The 15,113-nt window shown below is 41.7% G+C and overlaps 1 protein-coding gene across 1 annotated transcript in view; it reads right to left on the reverse strand.

The window, feature by feature from the left end:
* Window positions 1-15,113, reverse strand: part of DCC (DCC netrin 1 receptor) — an 811,418-nt gene that overhangs the window by 510,058 nt on the left and 286,247 nt on the right. The window contains exon 7 of the mRNA XM_040264220.1: window positions 13,762-13,882. Within this exon, the coding sequence (XP_040120154.1) occupies window positions 13,762-13,882 (121 nt within the window). The remainder of the gene's footprint in view (window positions 1-13,761; window positions 13,883-15,113) is intronic.

Consider the following 15,113-nt stretch of genomic DNA (forward strand, 5'->3'; position numbering starts at 1 on the left):
GCAAAATACTTCTTTAGCAGATTGAATTCATAGCCATATACATTGACATTAATAACCTTCTTGAAAAGATTGCTTCTGTATCCTAACAGGTACAGTTAATTACTAAGGTTTATAAGGGAAAATGTCTGTGGAAAGCTTATGAGCTATAATCATTGCTGGAAATAAGTTTCAAAAATATTAAGCTGCACTTTTATTCATTTATACTCAATGATGGAACTCTAAAGAGAATGTTTGTAGTTTTAATGAGCATCACAGATTTTGTGAGAGAAGCTGTCTAATGACTCATTTTTCAGTTTGGTCCACCAATATATTAGTCTAGTACATGGAATTGGATCTTCTAAATTATTTACAGAACTCCAGGAATAATTTGATCCCGCACAGACAACTACTGAGCATTTAAATCAGTTACTCTTCTCATATCAAGAGATAAAAATTCAACTTAATTGACCACCAGTGACTAATATCAGACTAAAAAGTACATCATTTGAGAGTCAGTTATAATCTCTCTGACACAGTTGCTTATGTGCTATTACACTGACAAATTAAATTACAAAAGATCTTAAAAGTGTTATGACTAATTGTATAAGTTTTCATTGCTTCACACAATTCCACTGAAGTTAGTATATAAGAGTTCCTACATCGTAAGAAACACTTTAACAAGCTGAAGTTAATATACAACTATATGAGTTTGCGCCCACATATTCCTCTGGCTATTTGGGATTTCAAGGTATTCATCTGGTTCCATCACTTCTTGGTAACTATATGGGGAAAAAGTGGAAGCAGTGCAAGATTTTATTTTCTTGGGATGCAAAATCACTACAGATGGTAACTGTAGCCACAAAATTAAAAGACACTTACTCCTTAGAAAAAAAGCTATGGCAAACATAGGCAGCATATTAAAAAGTAGAGACATCACTTTGCCAACAAAGGTCCATAGAGTTAAAGCTACAGTTTTTCCAATAGTCATGTATGGATGTGAGAGCTGGACCATAGAGAAAGCTGGGTGTTGAAGAATTGATACTTTTGAATTGTGGTGCTGGAAAAGACTCTTGAGAGTCCTTGAACAGCAAGGAGATCAAACCAGTCAATCCTAAAGGAAATCAACCCTGAATATTCATTGGAAGGACTGATGCTGATGCTGAAGCTCCAATACTTGGCCACCTGATGGGAAATTCCAACACATTGGAAAAGACCCTGATGCTGGGAAAGACTGAGGGCAGGAAAAGAGGGTGACAGAGGATCAGATAGATGGATGGCATCATCGACTCAATAGACATGAGTTTGAGCAAACTCTGGGACACAGTGAAGGACAGGGAAGCCTGGCATGCTGCAGTCTATGGTGTCACAAAGAGTTGGACATGACTGAACAACAAGGTTTTCTTCTCATGTTGACAGCGAAAAGTCACAAAAATAGAGCCAAGCTAAATCCCCGCAGGACTCTGTGGGGCTCCTGGGCATGGAGGCCTTTCTATGTCCCCCAGTTCTTGCAGGGAATGGACTCCAGCCTGTGTGATAGTCCTTGAGTTCCAAAGGGCAGATTTGAACAGGTACTAGTCAGGGAAGAGAGGGAAAGCAGGGACAAGGGAGGCACAGCCAAGAAACAATAGTACAGCCTTGGGGTAGGATCATGCTTCTGCCTCAAGGGATTCATGTAGCAATGTCTTTAAGCTCTGTCTGTAAGAAAAACCCAACAAATGGAAGATGTAAGCATTACTTTAGCCACCTGATGAGAAGAACTGACTCATTTGAAAGACCCCGATGCTGGGAAAGATTGAATGTGGGAGGAGAAGGGGAAACAGAAGATGAGATGGTTGGATGGCATCACTGACTCAATGGACATGAGTTTGAGTAAACTCCGGGAGTTGGTGATGGACAGGGAAGCCTGGCGTGCTGCAGTCCATGGGGTTGCAAAGAGTTGGACACGACTGAGCAACTGAACTGAACTGAAAGCATTCCTCCTACAGAGAAGACCACCTGAGGCTAGATTAAAGGAACCAGAGAAGCTCATCAAAAGATTACTTGAAAACAGGTCAAAATGCAGGCACTGCACACACCCTAATCTTATCAGCAACACTAGCCTTGAACTATTGCTATGAAAGTGAACATGAACATGAAGTTGCTCAGTTGTGTCCGACTCTTTGCGACCCCATGGACTGCAGCCCACCAGGCTCCTCTGTCCATGGGATTTTCCAGGCAAGAGTACTGGAGTGGATTGCCATTTCCTGCTCCAAGGGCTCTTCCCAACCCAGGGATCAAACCCGGGTCTCCCACATTGTAGACAGACGCTTTACCATCTGAGCCAAAATCTTCCCACCTAGCAGCATGGTTTTTGAGGGCCACAAGCCTACTGTTTTCCCCCTTTGCCCAGCAAAGTAATAAAGCTCTTCTTTTCTACTTCACTGAAAACTCTGTCTCCAAGATTTGATTCAGCAAAGGGGCACGAAGACCAAGTTTTTGGCAACAAAAGGACTTCTGATTTTATGCCTCAATGTTCATGACCAGACCTAATACTTTTGCTAACATGTGATCTACCCCCTTAATACAATGTTTAAAATTTGACATCATTTGTAATCAGTAAAGCTTTTCCAGGAGAGGAGAAGGAATTGAAAATAGCTCACATTTTTTTTTTTCTAAACGCTTAACCAATATATTTCCCCACCTACAGTGGGAAACTACTATGTTGCCAATCTTGGAGGAAAAACAAAAAACCAGCATTAGAACATATTCAGTATCAACAAATGTGTTTGGGATATGAGACAAATACGAGATATATATCCCATATATATTTCTTCTTCTTCCCTATATATATTCATATATAGGTATGAATTGGTACCTTGCCCAAGCAAATCTACATTTAGGAAATATTTAGAATAGTGTTTATTTGGTTGTGAACATATTACATTTTTGTGCCTAGTAGAATATAGAGAATACATTATTACTCCCCATGGCTACTTTGTTATATAGTCATCCATTTCTGCCATTAAATTTAAAATAGTCCAAACTATATATATCTTGATTACAGCTGTATTCCTAGTTCTCTGGCCCTCATCTTCTCTGCCCAGCAGTTAAGTATTTCTAATTATTTGCATTGCAGACTATGGCCAGGAAACATAATGGTGTTGTTCACTCGCTCAGTCACGTCTGACTCTGCGACACCATGGGCTGCAGCACGCCACGCTTCCTTGTCCTTCACTATCTCCCAGAACCTGCTCAGACTCATGTCCATTGAGTTGGTGATGCATTCTAACCATCTGGTCCTCTGTTGTCCCCTTCTCCTCCTGCTTTCAATCTTTCCCAGAATCAGGGTGTTTTCAAATGAGTCAGCTCTTCACATCAGGTGGCCAAAGTACTGGAGCTTCAGCATCAGTCCTTCTAATGAACATTGAGGATTGATTTCCTTTAGGATGGACTGGTTGGATCTCCTTGCAGTCTAGGGGACTCTCCAACACCTCAGTTCAAAAGTATCAATTCTTTAGTGCTCAGCTTTCTTTAGAGTCCAACTCTCACATCCATACATGACTACTGGAAAAACCATAGCTTTGACTATAAGGACTTTTGTTGGCAATGTAATGTCTCTGCTTTTTAAAATGATGTCTAGGTTTGTGATAGCTTTTCTTCCAAGGAGCAAGCATCTTTTAATTTCATGGCTGCAGTCACCATCTGCAGTGATTTTGGAGCCCAAGAAAATAAAGTCTGTCACTGTTTCCTTTGTTTCCCCATCTATTTGCCATGAAGTGATCGGACTGGATGACATGATCTTCATTTTTCTAATGCTGAGTTTTAATCCAGCTTTTCCACTGTCTTAAAACTCAACATAATGCTACCTAGCAATTAGAACCAAGATCACTAACTCCAAGATAACTGATATTTTATATGTATCCTATCTTTGTTCCCACCTTCCTCTCTAAGCTCCCATACTACATCACCAGCATCAGAAAATAAGCTTACTTCTCCTTCCAGCAACCAAACAGTCTTAATTTAACTACTGCTTACCCACACTCCATCATTCTCAGGCTTCCTTCACGGCTCAGCTGGTGAAGAATCCGCCTGCAATGCAGGAGACCTGGGTTCGATCCCTGGGTTGGGAAGATCCCCTGGAGAAGGGAAAGGCTACCCACTCCAGTATTCTGGCCTGGAGAATTCCATGGGCTGTACAGTCCATGGATCCCAAAGAGTCGGACATGACTGAGCAACTTTTGCTTTCTATCCACACTCCATTTCTCTGGATGATGACTAAAGTGTAACTAACTCATCAGCATCTGCTATGTCAACCAGATCCTAAAGTATTGTGTACTGCTGCTGCTAAGTCACTTCAGTAGTGTCTGACTCTGTGCAACCCCATAGACGGCAGCCCACCAGGCTCCCCTGTCCCTGGGATTCTCCAAGCAAGAACACTGGAGTGGGTTGCCCTGTACCTGTTTGCAAATCTGACTACTGAAGTATCTTATGACACCCAACACATTGATTCTTGACACTTTTTGGCTGGGCTGTTCGGTGAATAATAGACTTGAGGAGCTACAGTCAATCGTCATTTGGAAAGAGGACTTAACTAATGTCTCTCACCAGGTAATAAGTAAATAAAAGTAAAATAACAACAAGAAACTAAAACCAAAATAACAACAACAAAAAAAACAGTTCCTTAGCTCTTAGAAGAGATGGCTAGGCAATGCAAGGGATACAAAGCAGCTGAAGTATTTTAACCTGAATTTACCACCACTTACATGAAACACCTAAGTATTTCTCATGCATCTGGAAAGTCTTAAGTGTGCAGATCTTTGTCTGTGGGTGCACAAATGTGTGTGCACTCATGGTTGTGCTAGGCATGCAGAGATGGCTAGCAGTCTGGAAATGTGTGCACAGCGTCATAGTGTCAGATATATAACATTCCTGACAGCACTTCCTCTAGTATAATGACTTTTTAAAATGCCGTTGATCGTCTTGATCTTTATCTCGAGGAAACCAAGCATATATTCCACTTGTTACAGTGCACACATTTCAATAGTTTTCCAAAACTTATTTTCTGGAGAGAAAAACAAATCATTAACTCCATTTCATTTAGTAGGTGATGTTTCCTAAGTCACTAATTGTAAAAGAGGGAATAGCTAAACTCTGTATAAAAGACTAGGCTGAAGCTTCATTAGGCTTATGTAAATATCCACCAACCATGGGCGCCCTCTTGAACAGGCCATTGTGTGCGCTTCAGTGAGAAGCAGATTGTTATGGTTGCCCAGAGAATCTCTGAGCCGCAAGCATGTGGACAGACCAAAGCTGAACAGCTGGTCAATGCAGGCCCACAATGTGCTTCACAATATATGGTGACCATTTATTGTTGGAACTTCAAGAGAGAGGGCTCTGTTCTTCCGCCATGGTCAGCTTCATTGCTGAGTTTATATTTATAGCTAGCCTCTCCACCATCTGTGCACGCGGCCTACACTGAATCTCTGAGGAATCGGAGGCATTATTTGAAGACCTGATGAAACAGCTAGGAAAAAGCAATCCATCATTTACAAGGAGGGAGTATAAGACAGTCATAATGGTGTTCTGTCACGCTTTCAGGTTTTGGTCTTCATTTTCTTTTACTTTCATTCTAATCCAATGCCAGATACAATAAACACCAACCCAAAATGTAGCATCCACTGACAACACTTTACCATCTAGAAGGGAGAATGAACTATCAAGATTCTCTGAGGCTTGCCCTCCTCAGGAGGTAAATGACATTTCTGCCAAGGGGAGCCTTGCTCTTTTGTAGTCCCATAGACCCAAATGAATCAGGACCTGAACAGAATGCAAGGGACCATTAACAAAGAGATACCTGTTGAAATCAGAGCTGACTGGTATAAGTGAAGTTCAATGCCTAGAATTGGTTTATTGAACAAGCTGAACTATTGGAATAGGAAGAAAGAAGAGGGAACAGCTTTTTTTACCCCCATCCTCCACTTTCAAACACACTCTATCAGATATATTTTCTATCCTAGATAGCAACTTGGGTCAATCCTCAAGTCCTAAAGGCACCTTAAAATATTTTGAAAGCTTTCTTTTCAGATATTAAAAACAGTAACAATAACAATAAAGGCAACACAGACACATGCAAACAAGTAAGCTTAACCTAAGGTTCCATTCCAAGTCTCTTCCCTCCTCCTGGAGCTGGCCTGAGGCCAAAAATGGGTAAGAGGCAATAGAACTGTCTGTCACTTGCTTTTTATTCTATTGGGTCTGCCCGCCCCCAGGACTTAGGGCTTCTCTAGGGTGGAAAGAGAGGATGGATTTCAAGTAAAGAGACAGAGGCTCTTTTTCTCAACCTGTGCTCTTTAGAATCCATAGTCGTGGCAGGCGTACACGTGTGTTTTGTGGGGGCAGCTATGTGGGTTCTTCTGAGGCCTTTCCACCCGAGGAACCCCCACTCTAGACCCCTTCCAAAAGCAGGGACAGCGGGGTCTGGCTGGCCTTCTGCCCCAGCTCCCAGCTCCGCTCCACTCCTAGTATCTTCTGTGGTTGTAGCCTCTGCAGTCAGAACCTAGTGGGCAGGCTTCTTCAGCTGTCTTCAGCCCTGCTTTTTCTTCACAAGTATAACTCACAGCCTTGTTCTTCCCCAAAGTGGAAACAGAGTTCAACACAGCTGACTTTCCCTTTCTCCTGCTGGGTTGTGGGTGAAGCTATGGCTCAAAATGGCCGGGAGTGAAAACTCCCTTCTGGGTCTTTCCCACCGTTTTCTATACAGAATAAAGAACTTTCTCCCCCAAAGAAAGGAATGGACATGAACACTGATTATGTTCAGCTCCCAGTCAGTCCCAGGAATTCCTTGCCCCAGTTGTTAGAAGCTAACTAATGAAAAATAATCTTGAGGAAAAACAGACCCCAAAACAATGTACTTCTGCATATATGTTTTCTGTATATACCTACTCTCTTCTTGACTTAGTGCAGCAGCTCGCTGGTCTGACTGCTGCCCCTTCTCGCCTCATTGGAGGTGATCTGTTCCTGTAGAGTATCGGTCTCATTCTTTCTCTGAACTTCGCCTTCTCTAGTTCCCTTACCTTACGGTGGGCACCTCCAGACAACTTTTAGTCAGGATAAGATGCCTGTTTTCCAGTTGTGCAAGCAGTTCCCAGTAAAACATACGCACGCACACAAATCACAAATGCACTCTGTTCCAGTTTTCCTGGTGTCTCTATAACTTGACTTGTAGGGGAAAGAAAATGCCAGGACAACGTCCGTGTGCTTAGTCACTCAGGCGTGTCCGACTCTTTGCGACCCCATGGACTGTAGCCCGCCAGGCTCCTCTGTCCATGGGGAGTCTCCAGGCAAGAACAGTGGAGTGGGTTGCTATGCCCTCCTCCAGGGGATCTCCCCAACCCAGGGATGGAACCCAGGTTTCCCACAATGCAGGTGGATTCTTTACTGTTTGAGCCACCAGGGAAGCCCTGCCCATGTCTAATTCTACAAATTTCAACACATCAAAGCATCTTCCACACTGAATGGCACTTACAGGGGATGGTGGCCAGACCTGGCCAGTGCCAATAAGTCCTAGGAGAGTGCACCTCACATGTCTCTTTAGAAAGACAAGACTGCTTATCTCGCACTTTCCTCAGCTTTATGGCCTTAGATGAAAATCAACGGTAACCAGAATTCTCTTGTTCTGCAGCTTGTGCAGCAACCAGCATTAGTGTAAACGTCGCCACATTGTTGCTAATGAGATAGCACAGGGCTTGTAAACCATGGCTCACATTAGAGACTGATTTTAGAGGTTCCTTTTCTCTAACTCATCCATTCACGTTTCAGCAGAAGAGAATGCACTTAGTCACACCAATGAAGTTACACTCACACATAGGGCACATTCAATAAAAGGGAAATGAGCAGTCCATCAGAGAAACCGGTGATCTTGAACAAGAGTTAATTGGCCCTTTAAATTACGAGGTAGTTCCTTTCATTCTTTTACTCATCTGAGACTGTGGTTCTGTGGCTGCTTTTTTGTTTTAATCAAGAAAACAGAGAAAGTCGTTGTTGTGAACATTATGATGACAGTTTGAGAGTCTCTGGATAATTGGTTAGACGCACCAAATATCAGGCCTTGATAGGTCACAAAGAAGCCAAAGAAAGACAATGTCTCATGTATTTCTGTAGCTGTACAGACATCACTACTTTCTAATAAACTTACTGCAGGAAAAGAGTGGGACAAGATTGAATTAAGAAGAAGGAAACTGGTCCAAAAAGTTAAATAATCAATAGATGGCATGAAAACTTTTCATAAGGAGGTATTAATATTTTAAAGTATTTGGATCTATACAATAATTGTTCAATCCCTCATCAAAAAAACAGAGAGTGGTAATGCTTTTGACCTTCTGTAGTATTACCACATTTCAGAGCAGCTGATCAGTTAGCTTTTTGTGTGTTTGTTTTTTGTGGTTTTGCTTCCTTTCTGGTAGAAATTGTACCGACAATGAGATGACATGTTAATTGCTCAGGCATGTCCAACTCTTTGTGACCCCATGGACGAGGGCTCACCACACTCCTCTGTACATAGGATTTTCCAGGCAAGAATACTGCAGTGTGTTGCCATTTCCATTTGCAGGAGATCTTTCCGACCCAGGGATCAAACCTGGGTCTTCTGCGGAGGAAGCAGACTCTTTACTGTATGAGCCACCAGGGAAGCTCAGAAATTGTACCATTATGGGGATATTCCATGACATGTCTATTATAGATTTATGCTAGTTTTGAACAAACCACCATATTAAACCTCTAAAAGATTACAGAACAAAAAAATAAAAAACAATAAATTATAGAAGAAAGGACAACTTATGAAAATATTTTTTTTCTTTAAAAGGAAAATGTTTTACTTCCAAGTGATTACTTCTCCTATTTTTCTTCCAAGTTTCACTGATTTAAGACTAGAAATACGCATGTGTGTATACACGTATATGACTCACTGTCTGTGGACGGCAAGACGAAAGATTGTGGGATCTTGCAAACAACAGCTTTATGAGTGTGGCAGAGGAAGATGGCGGAGTAGAAGGACTTGAAATGCTCTTCTCCTGTGAGAACTACTGAAATTACAACTCACTGCTTAACAACCATTGACAGGAAGAATGTTCAGTTCAGTTCAGTTGCTCAGTCATGCCCAATTCTTTGCGACTCCATGGACTGCAGCATGCCAGGCTTCCCTGTCCATCACCAACTCCTGGAGTTTACTCAAACTCATGTCCATTGAGTCGGTGATGCCATCCAATCATCCCATCCTTGGCCGTCCCCTTCACCTACCACCTTCAATCTTTCCCAGCATCAAGGTCTTTTCAAATGAGTCCGCTCTTTGCATCAGGTGGCCAAAGTATTGGAGTGTCAGTTTCAGCATCAGTCCTTCCAATGAACACTCAGGACTGATTTCCTTCAGGATGGACTGGTTGGATCTCCTTGCAGTCCAACAGACTCTTGACTACTGGAAAAACCATAGCTTTTTTGTTAGCAAAGTAATATCTCTACTTTTTAATATGCTATCTAGGTTGGTCATAACTTTTCTTCCAAGAAGCAAGCGTCTTTTAATTTCATGGCTGCAGTCACCACCTGCAGTGATTTTGGAACACACACACAAAAAATAAAGTCTTTCACTGTTTCCATTGTTTCCCCATCTATTTGCCATGAAGTGATGGGACCAGATGCCATGATCTTAGTTTTATGAATATTGAGTTTTAAGTCACCCTTTTCACTCTCCTCTTTCACTTTCATAAAGAGGCTCTTTAGTTCTTCCTTGATTTCTACCATAAGTATGGTATAATCTGCATATCTGAGGTTATTGATACTTTTCCCAGCAATCTGATTCCAGCTTGTGCTTCATCCAATCCAACATTTCTCATGATCTATTCTGCATAGAAGTTAAATAAACAGGGTGACAATATACAGCCTTGACATGGTCCTTTCCCAATTTAGAACCAGTCTGTTGTTTCATGTCCAGTTCTAACTGTTGCTTCCTGACCTGCATACAGATTTCTCAGGAGGCAGTTCAGGTGGTCAAATATTCCCATCTCTTTAAGAAATTTCCACAGTTTGTTGTGATCCACACTGTCAAAGGCTTTCGCACAGTCAATAAAGTAGAAGTAGATGTTTTTCTGGAATTCTCTTGCTTTTTCAATGATCCAATGGACATTAGCAACTTGATCTCTGGTTCCTCAGCCTTTTCTAAAACCAGCTTGAACATCTGGAAGTTCACAGTTCACAGACTATTGAAGCCTGGCTTGGAGAATTTTGAGCATTACTTTGCTAGCATGTGAGATGAGTGCAACTGTGTGGTAGTTTGAGTATTCTTTGGCATTGCCTTTCTTTGGGATTGGAATGAAATTGACCTTTTCTAGTCCTGTGATCATTGCTGAGTTTTCCTACTCTGCTGGCATAGGAGAATGTTGGATTCTACCAAAAAAAGTTACCCCACATCCAAGAGCAAAGGAGAAACCCCAGGAAGATGTTAGGAGTGGCAAAACCATGTTTAGAATCAAACCCCATTCCCGCCGTAGACACCCGGAGGCCTCAAACAAACCTTGTGTGCACCAGGACCCAGAGACCCCACTGAGACCGAGCCAGACCTGTGTCTGGGTGTCTCCTGTGGAGGTACAGGTCAGCCGTGGCCTGCCGCAGGGGCCAGGGCTCTGGGTGCAGCAGCCCTGGGTGCGGCATAAGCCCTCTTAGAGGAGGTCGCCATGAAGGCACCACAGAACTGCCAGAACTTACACAGGACTGGGGAAACAGGCTCTTGGAGGGCACAAAGAGAACCTTGTGGGCACCAGGACCCAGGAGAAAGGAGCAGCGAGCCCAAAAGAGACTGATCTAGATTTCCCATGAGTGTCCAGGAGTCTCCGGCAGAGGCCTGAGCCGGTGGTGGCCTGCTGCAGGGTTGGAGGCGCTGAGTGTAGCAGTGGGTGCATGGGACCTTCTGAAGGAGGTTGCCATTATCTTCATTGCCTCCACCATAGTTTGGACTCAGGTCAAAAATCAGGGAGGGAACACAGCCCCACCCATCAACAGAAAATTGGCTTAAAGATTTACTGAGCATTGCCCCACCCATCAGAACCAGACCCAGTTTCCCCACAGTCAGTCTCTCCCATCAGGAAGCTTCCATAAGCCTCTTATCCTTATCCATCAGAGGGCAGACAGAATGAAAATCACAATCAAAGGAAACTAACCAAACTGATCACATGGACCACAGCCTTGTCTAATGCAATGAAACTGTGAGCCATGCTGTGTAGGGCCACCCAAGATAGACAGTTTATGGTGGAGAATTCTGACAAAATGTGGTTCACTGGAGAAGGAATGGAAAACCACTTCAGTATTCTTGCCTTGAGAAACCCATGAACAGTTTGAAAAGGCAAAAAGATGACACTGAAAGATGAATTCCCCAGGTTGGTAGGTGCCTAATATGCTACTGGAGATCAGTGGAGAAATAACTCCATAAAGAAAGAAGAGACAGAGCCAAAGCAAAAACAGCACTCAGTTGTGGATGCAACTGGTGATGGAAGTAAAGTCTGATGCTGTAAAGAACAATATTGCATAGGAACCTGGAATTTAGGTCCATGAATCAATACAAACTGGAAGTGGTCAAATAGGAGATGGCAAGAGTGAACATCGATGTTTTACGAATCAGTGAACTAAAATGGACTGGAATGGGTGAATTTAACTCAGATGGCCATTATATCTACTACTGTGGGCAAGAAGAAATGGAGTAGCCATCACGGTCAACAGAAGAGTCCAAAATGCAGTACTTGGATGCAATCTCAAAAATGACAGAATGATCTCTGTTTGTTTCCAAGGCAAACCATTCAATATCATGGTAATCCAAGTCTATGCCCCAAACAGTAACGCTGAAGAAGCTGAAGTTGAACAGTTCTATGAAGACCTACAAGACCTTTTAGAACTAACACCCAAAAAAGATGTCCTTTTCATTATAGGGGACTGGAATGCAAAAGTAGCAAGTCAGGAAACACCTGGAGAAACAGGTAAATTTGGCCTCGGAGTTCAGAATGAAGCAGGGCAAAGGCTAATAGTTTTGCCAAGAGAATGCACTGGTTAAAACAAACATAAGAAAAGACTCTACACATGGCCATCACCAGATGGTCAACACAAAAATCAGAGTGATTATATTCTTTGCAGCCAAAGATGGAGAAGCTCTGTACAGTCAGCAAAAACAAGGCCAGGAGCTGACTGTGGCTCAGATCATGAACTCCTTATTGTCAAATTCAGATTTAAATTGAAGAAAATAGGGAAAACCACTAGACCATTCAAGTAAGACCTAAATTAAGTCCCTTACCATTAAACAGTGGAACTGACAAATAGATTCAAGGGTTAGATCTGATAGAGTGCCTGAAGAACTATGGACAGAGGTTCATGACATTGTACAGGAGGCAGTGATCAAGACCCTCCCCAAGAAAAAGAAATGCAAAAAGGCAAAATGGTTATCTGAGGAGACCTTACAAATAGCTGAGAAAAGAAGAGAAGCTAAAGACAAAGGAGAAAAGGAAAGATATAAGCACCTGAATGTAGAGTTCCAAAGAATAGCAAGGAGCGATAAGAAAGCCTTTCTTGGTGATCAATGCAAAGAAATAGAGGAAAATAATAGAATGGGAAAGACTAGGGATCTCTTCAAGAAAATTAGAGATACCAAGGGAACATTTCATGCAAAGATGAGCACAATAAACAACAGAAATGGTATGGACCTAACAGAAGCAGAAGATATTAAGAGGTGGCAAGAATACACAGAACTGTACGAAAATAAAAATCTTCATGACCCAGATAATCACGATGGTGTGATCACTCACCTAGAGCCAGACATCCAGGATGCAAGGTCAAGTGGGCCTTAGGAAGCATCAGTACAAACAAAGCTAGTGGATGTGATGGAATTCCAGTTGAGCTATTTCAAACCCTAAAAGATGATGCTGTGAAAGTACTGCACTCAATATGTCAGCAAATTTGGAAAACTCAGCAGTAGCCACAGGACTGGAAAAGGTCTGTAAAGGACTATAAAGATAGCTGAGTGGCAAAGAATTGATGCTTTTGAACTGTGGTGTTAGAGAAGACTCTTGAGAGTCCCTTGGACAGCAAGGAGATCAAGCCAGTCCATCCTAAAGGAGATCAGTCCTGAATATTCATTGGAAGGACTGATGCTGAAGCTGAAACTCCAGTACTTTGGACACCTGATATGAAGAACCGACTCATTTGAAAAGACCCTGATGCTGGGAAAGATTGAAGGCAGGAGGAGAAGGGGATGACAGAGGATGAGATAGTTGGATGGCATCACCAACTCGATGGACATGAGTTTGAGTGAGCTTCGGGAGCTGGTGATGGACAGGGAAGCCTGGTGTGCTGTAGTCCATGGTGTTGCAGAGTTGGACTCGACTAAGCAACTGAACTGAACTGATACATAGATGTTTATCTGTTTTATATATATATATATGTTACATATATAGATTTTATATTTATATGAAACACTGAAAGAAAGGCAAGCCACAAAATAGAGGAGAAGGAAGTGATTTAGTGGTTGTTGTCTTGACAGCCAGAGGTATCTAAGGTTCATAATAATCATATCTCACTGGATGGATTTATATATATATCAATAGATATAGTTTTCTAGCACAAATATATCATCAATACACATATACACACCTTGATTAACTAAATAACTCTAATTTCCAACTGACTTTGGGAACAGGGAAAACTATATGGATTTTTACAGCTAAACCACACAGAACAGTAACTACAAAAACCAGAGCAAAGTTCATCTCATCTTACCAGGCTTAGGAACAATGAGCTGTGCACTGGTCTGGGTGTTTCCTGCTTCATTTTCAGCCACGCACTGATAAAAGCCCTCATCCGACTTCACCACCCCAAGGATCCGCAGGTTGCTTCCTCCCTAGTGCGAATAAAATGCAGGTAAAATATTTGAAAAAGCAAAAAACTTTAAGTGACAAAATGAACACAACCGAATTTTAATCCAACTTCCCAGAAAAGCCAGAATGGAGGCCAAGAGGGTTCTCAGCCTCACAGATCTGTCCTAAGTCACCTGGAAAACGTCACAGAGTCCTGAGCCTTTGCTGAATCCATGTGTAGCAATTTCACCCAGTTCTGTGCTGAAAAGTATACTCTCAAGGATGTACATCACCCTCCAATTCTAAATGAGCAGTAACAGAACATTCCTTTATTATGTATGGAACAGAGGTTAGTATCAAAGAAATCTCATTCTTTTTCCCTTGTACTGAAGGAAATAGGTTCAGTGGCTGCTGGAGAGAAACAAAAAGTAAAAGGAAACAAAAACACTGATTTTTGCAGCTTCTAAAGGACAAGAAATCTAGGCTGGAAATTTTCTAGAAGTGTTTTTAACTGAGAAAAAAAAAGATGTCTGAAAATCCTCTTAAAATTGTGTGACCTTTTAGGGAATTGGAGGAGGTTATGGGGGATATTTTATACCTGTGTCATTCTTGTTATATGGCAAAATGTTTCACAAAATGTTTCACCTTCAGTAATCCATAAATTAAATAGAACAACGTTAACTCCTGTTTTATATAAATTTTGGGCCACCATAGTTTTCAAGGATGGATGATAAAACGATCTGAAATAGCATTTAATTACCCTAACTCAGTTTATCTTCGATAGTGTAAGAATTAGTTCAGTAAGTGAGATGTATTAAATCACTTTCCCTGAAGTCATTAAGAGATAAATATTACCTTAGGGGAATTCTTAATTGTTTTTAGTGTCTTGTAGTCAATCCTTGGCTAATGTAAAATTCTTAGATAAAGCTGACTAACTTCTAATTAACAGTTCTCATATAAGTTACTATTTGGGCTAAATGTTACTCGTGTGACAGACAATGGCTCTCAGATATCTGGAGCTATTGGGGAAATATTTTTTAAGCACAATTTAGTGTGAAAAGGGCTCATAGTGCACATTTCCTTTTTACCTTAAGAAAAGAAACATTTAAATAGATTGGGTATAATGGGTCGTGCTGGGGGAAAGATTATTCAAACTGTAGAGAAAAATAAATGTTGCATTTTATCATGTGTCCTTAAGGGCACTCAACAATTTCTTCTCTATGCAAGTGGCATACATTTCAGGCGTATACAACACATTTCATGTTGACCCCTGGC

The sequence above is a fragment of the Oryx dammah genome, unplaced genomic scaffold, assembly GCF_014754425.2.
Source record: "Oryx dammah isolate SB20612 unplaced genomic scaffold, SCBI_Odam_1.1 HiC_scaffold_22, whole genome shotgun sequence".
In the NCBI taxonomy this organism is placed as follows: domain Eukaryota; kingdom Metazoa; phylum Chordata; class Mammalia; order Artiodactyla; family Bovidae; genus Oryx; species Oryx dammah.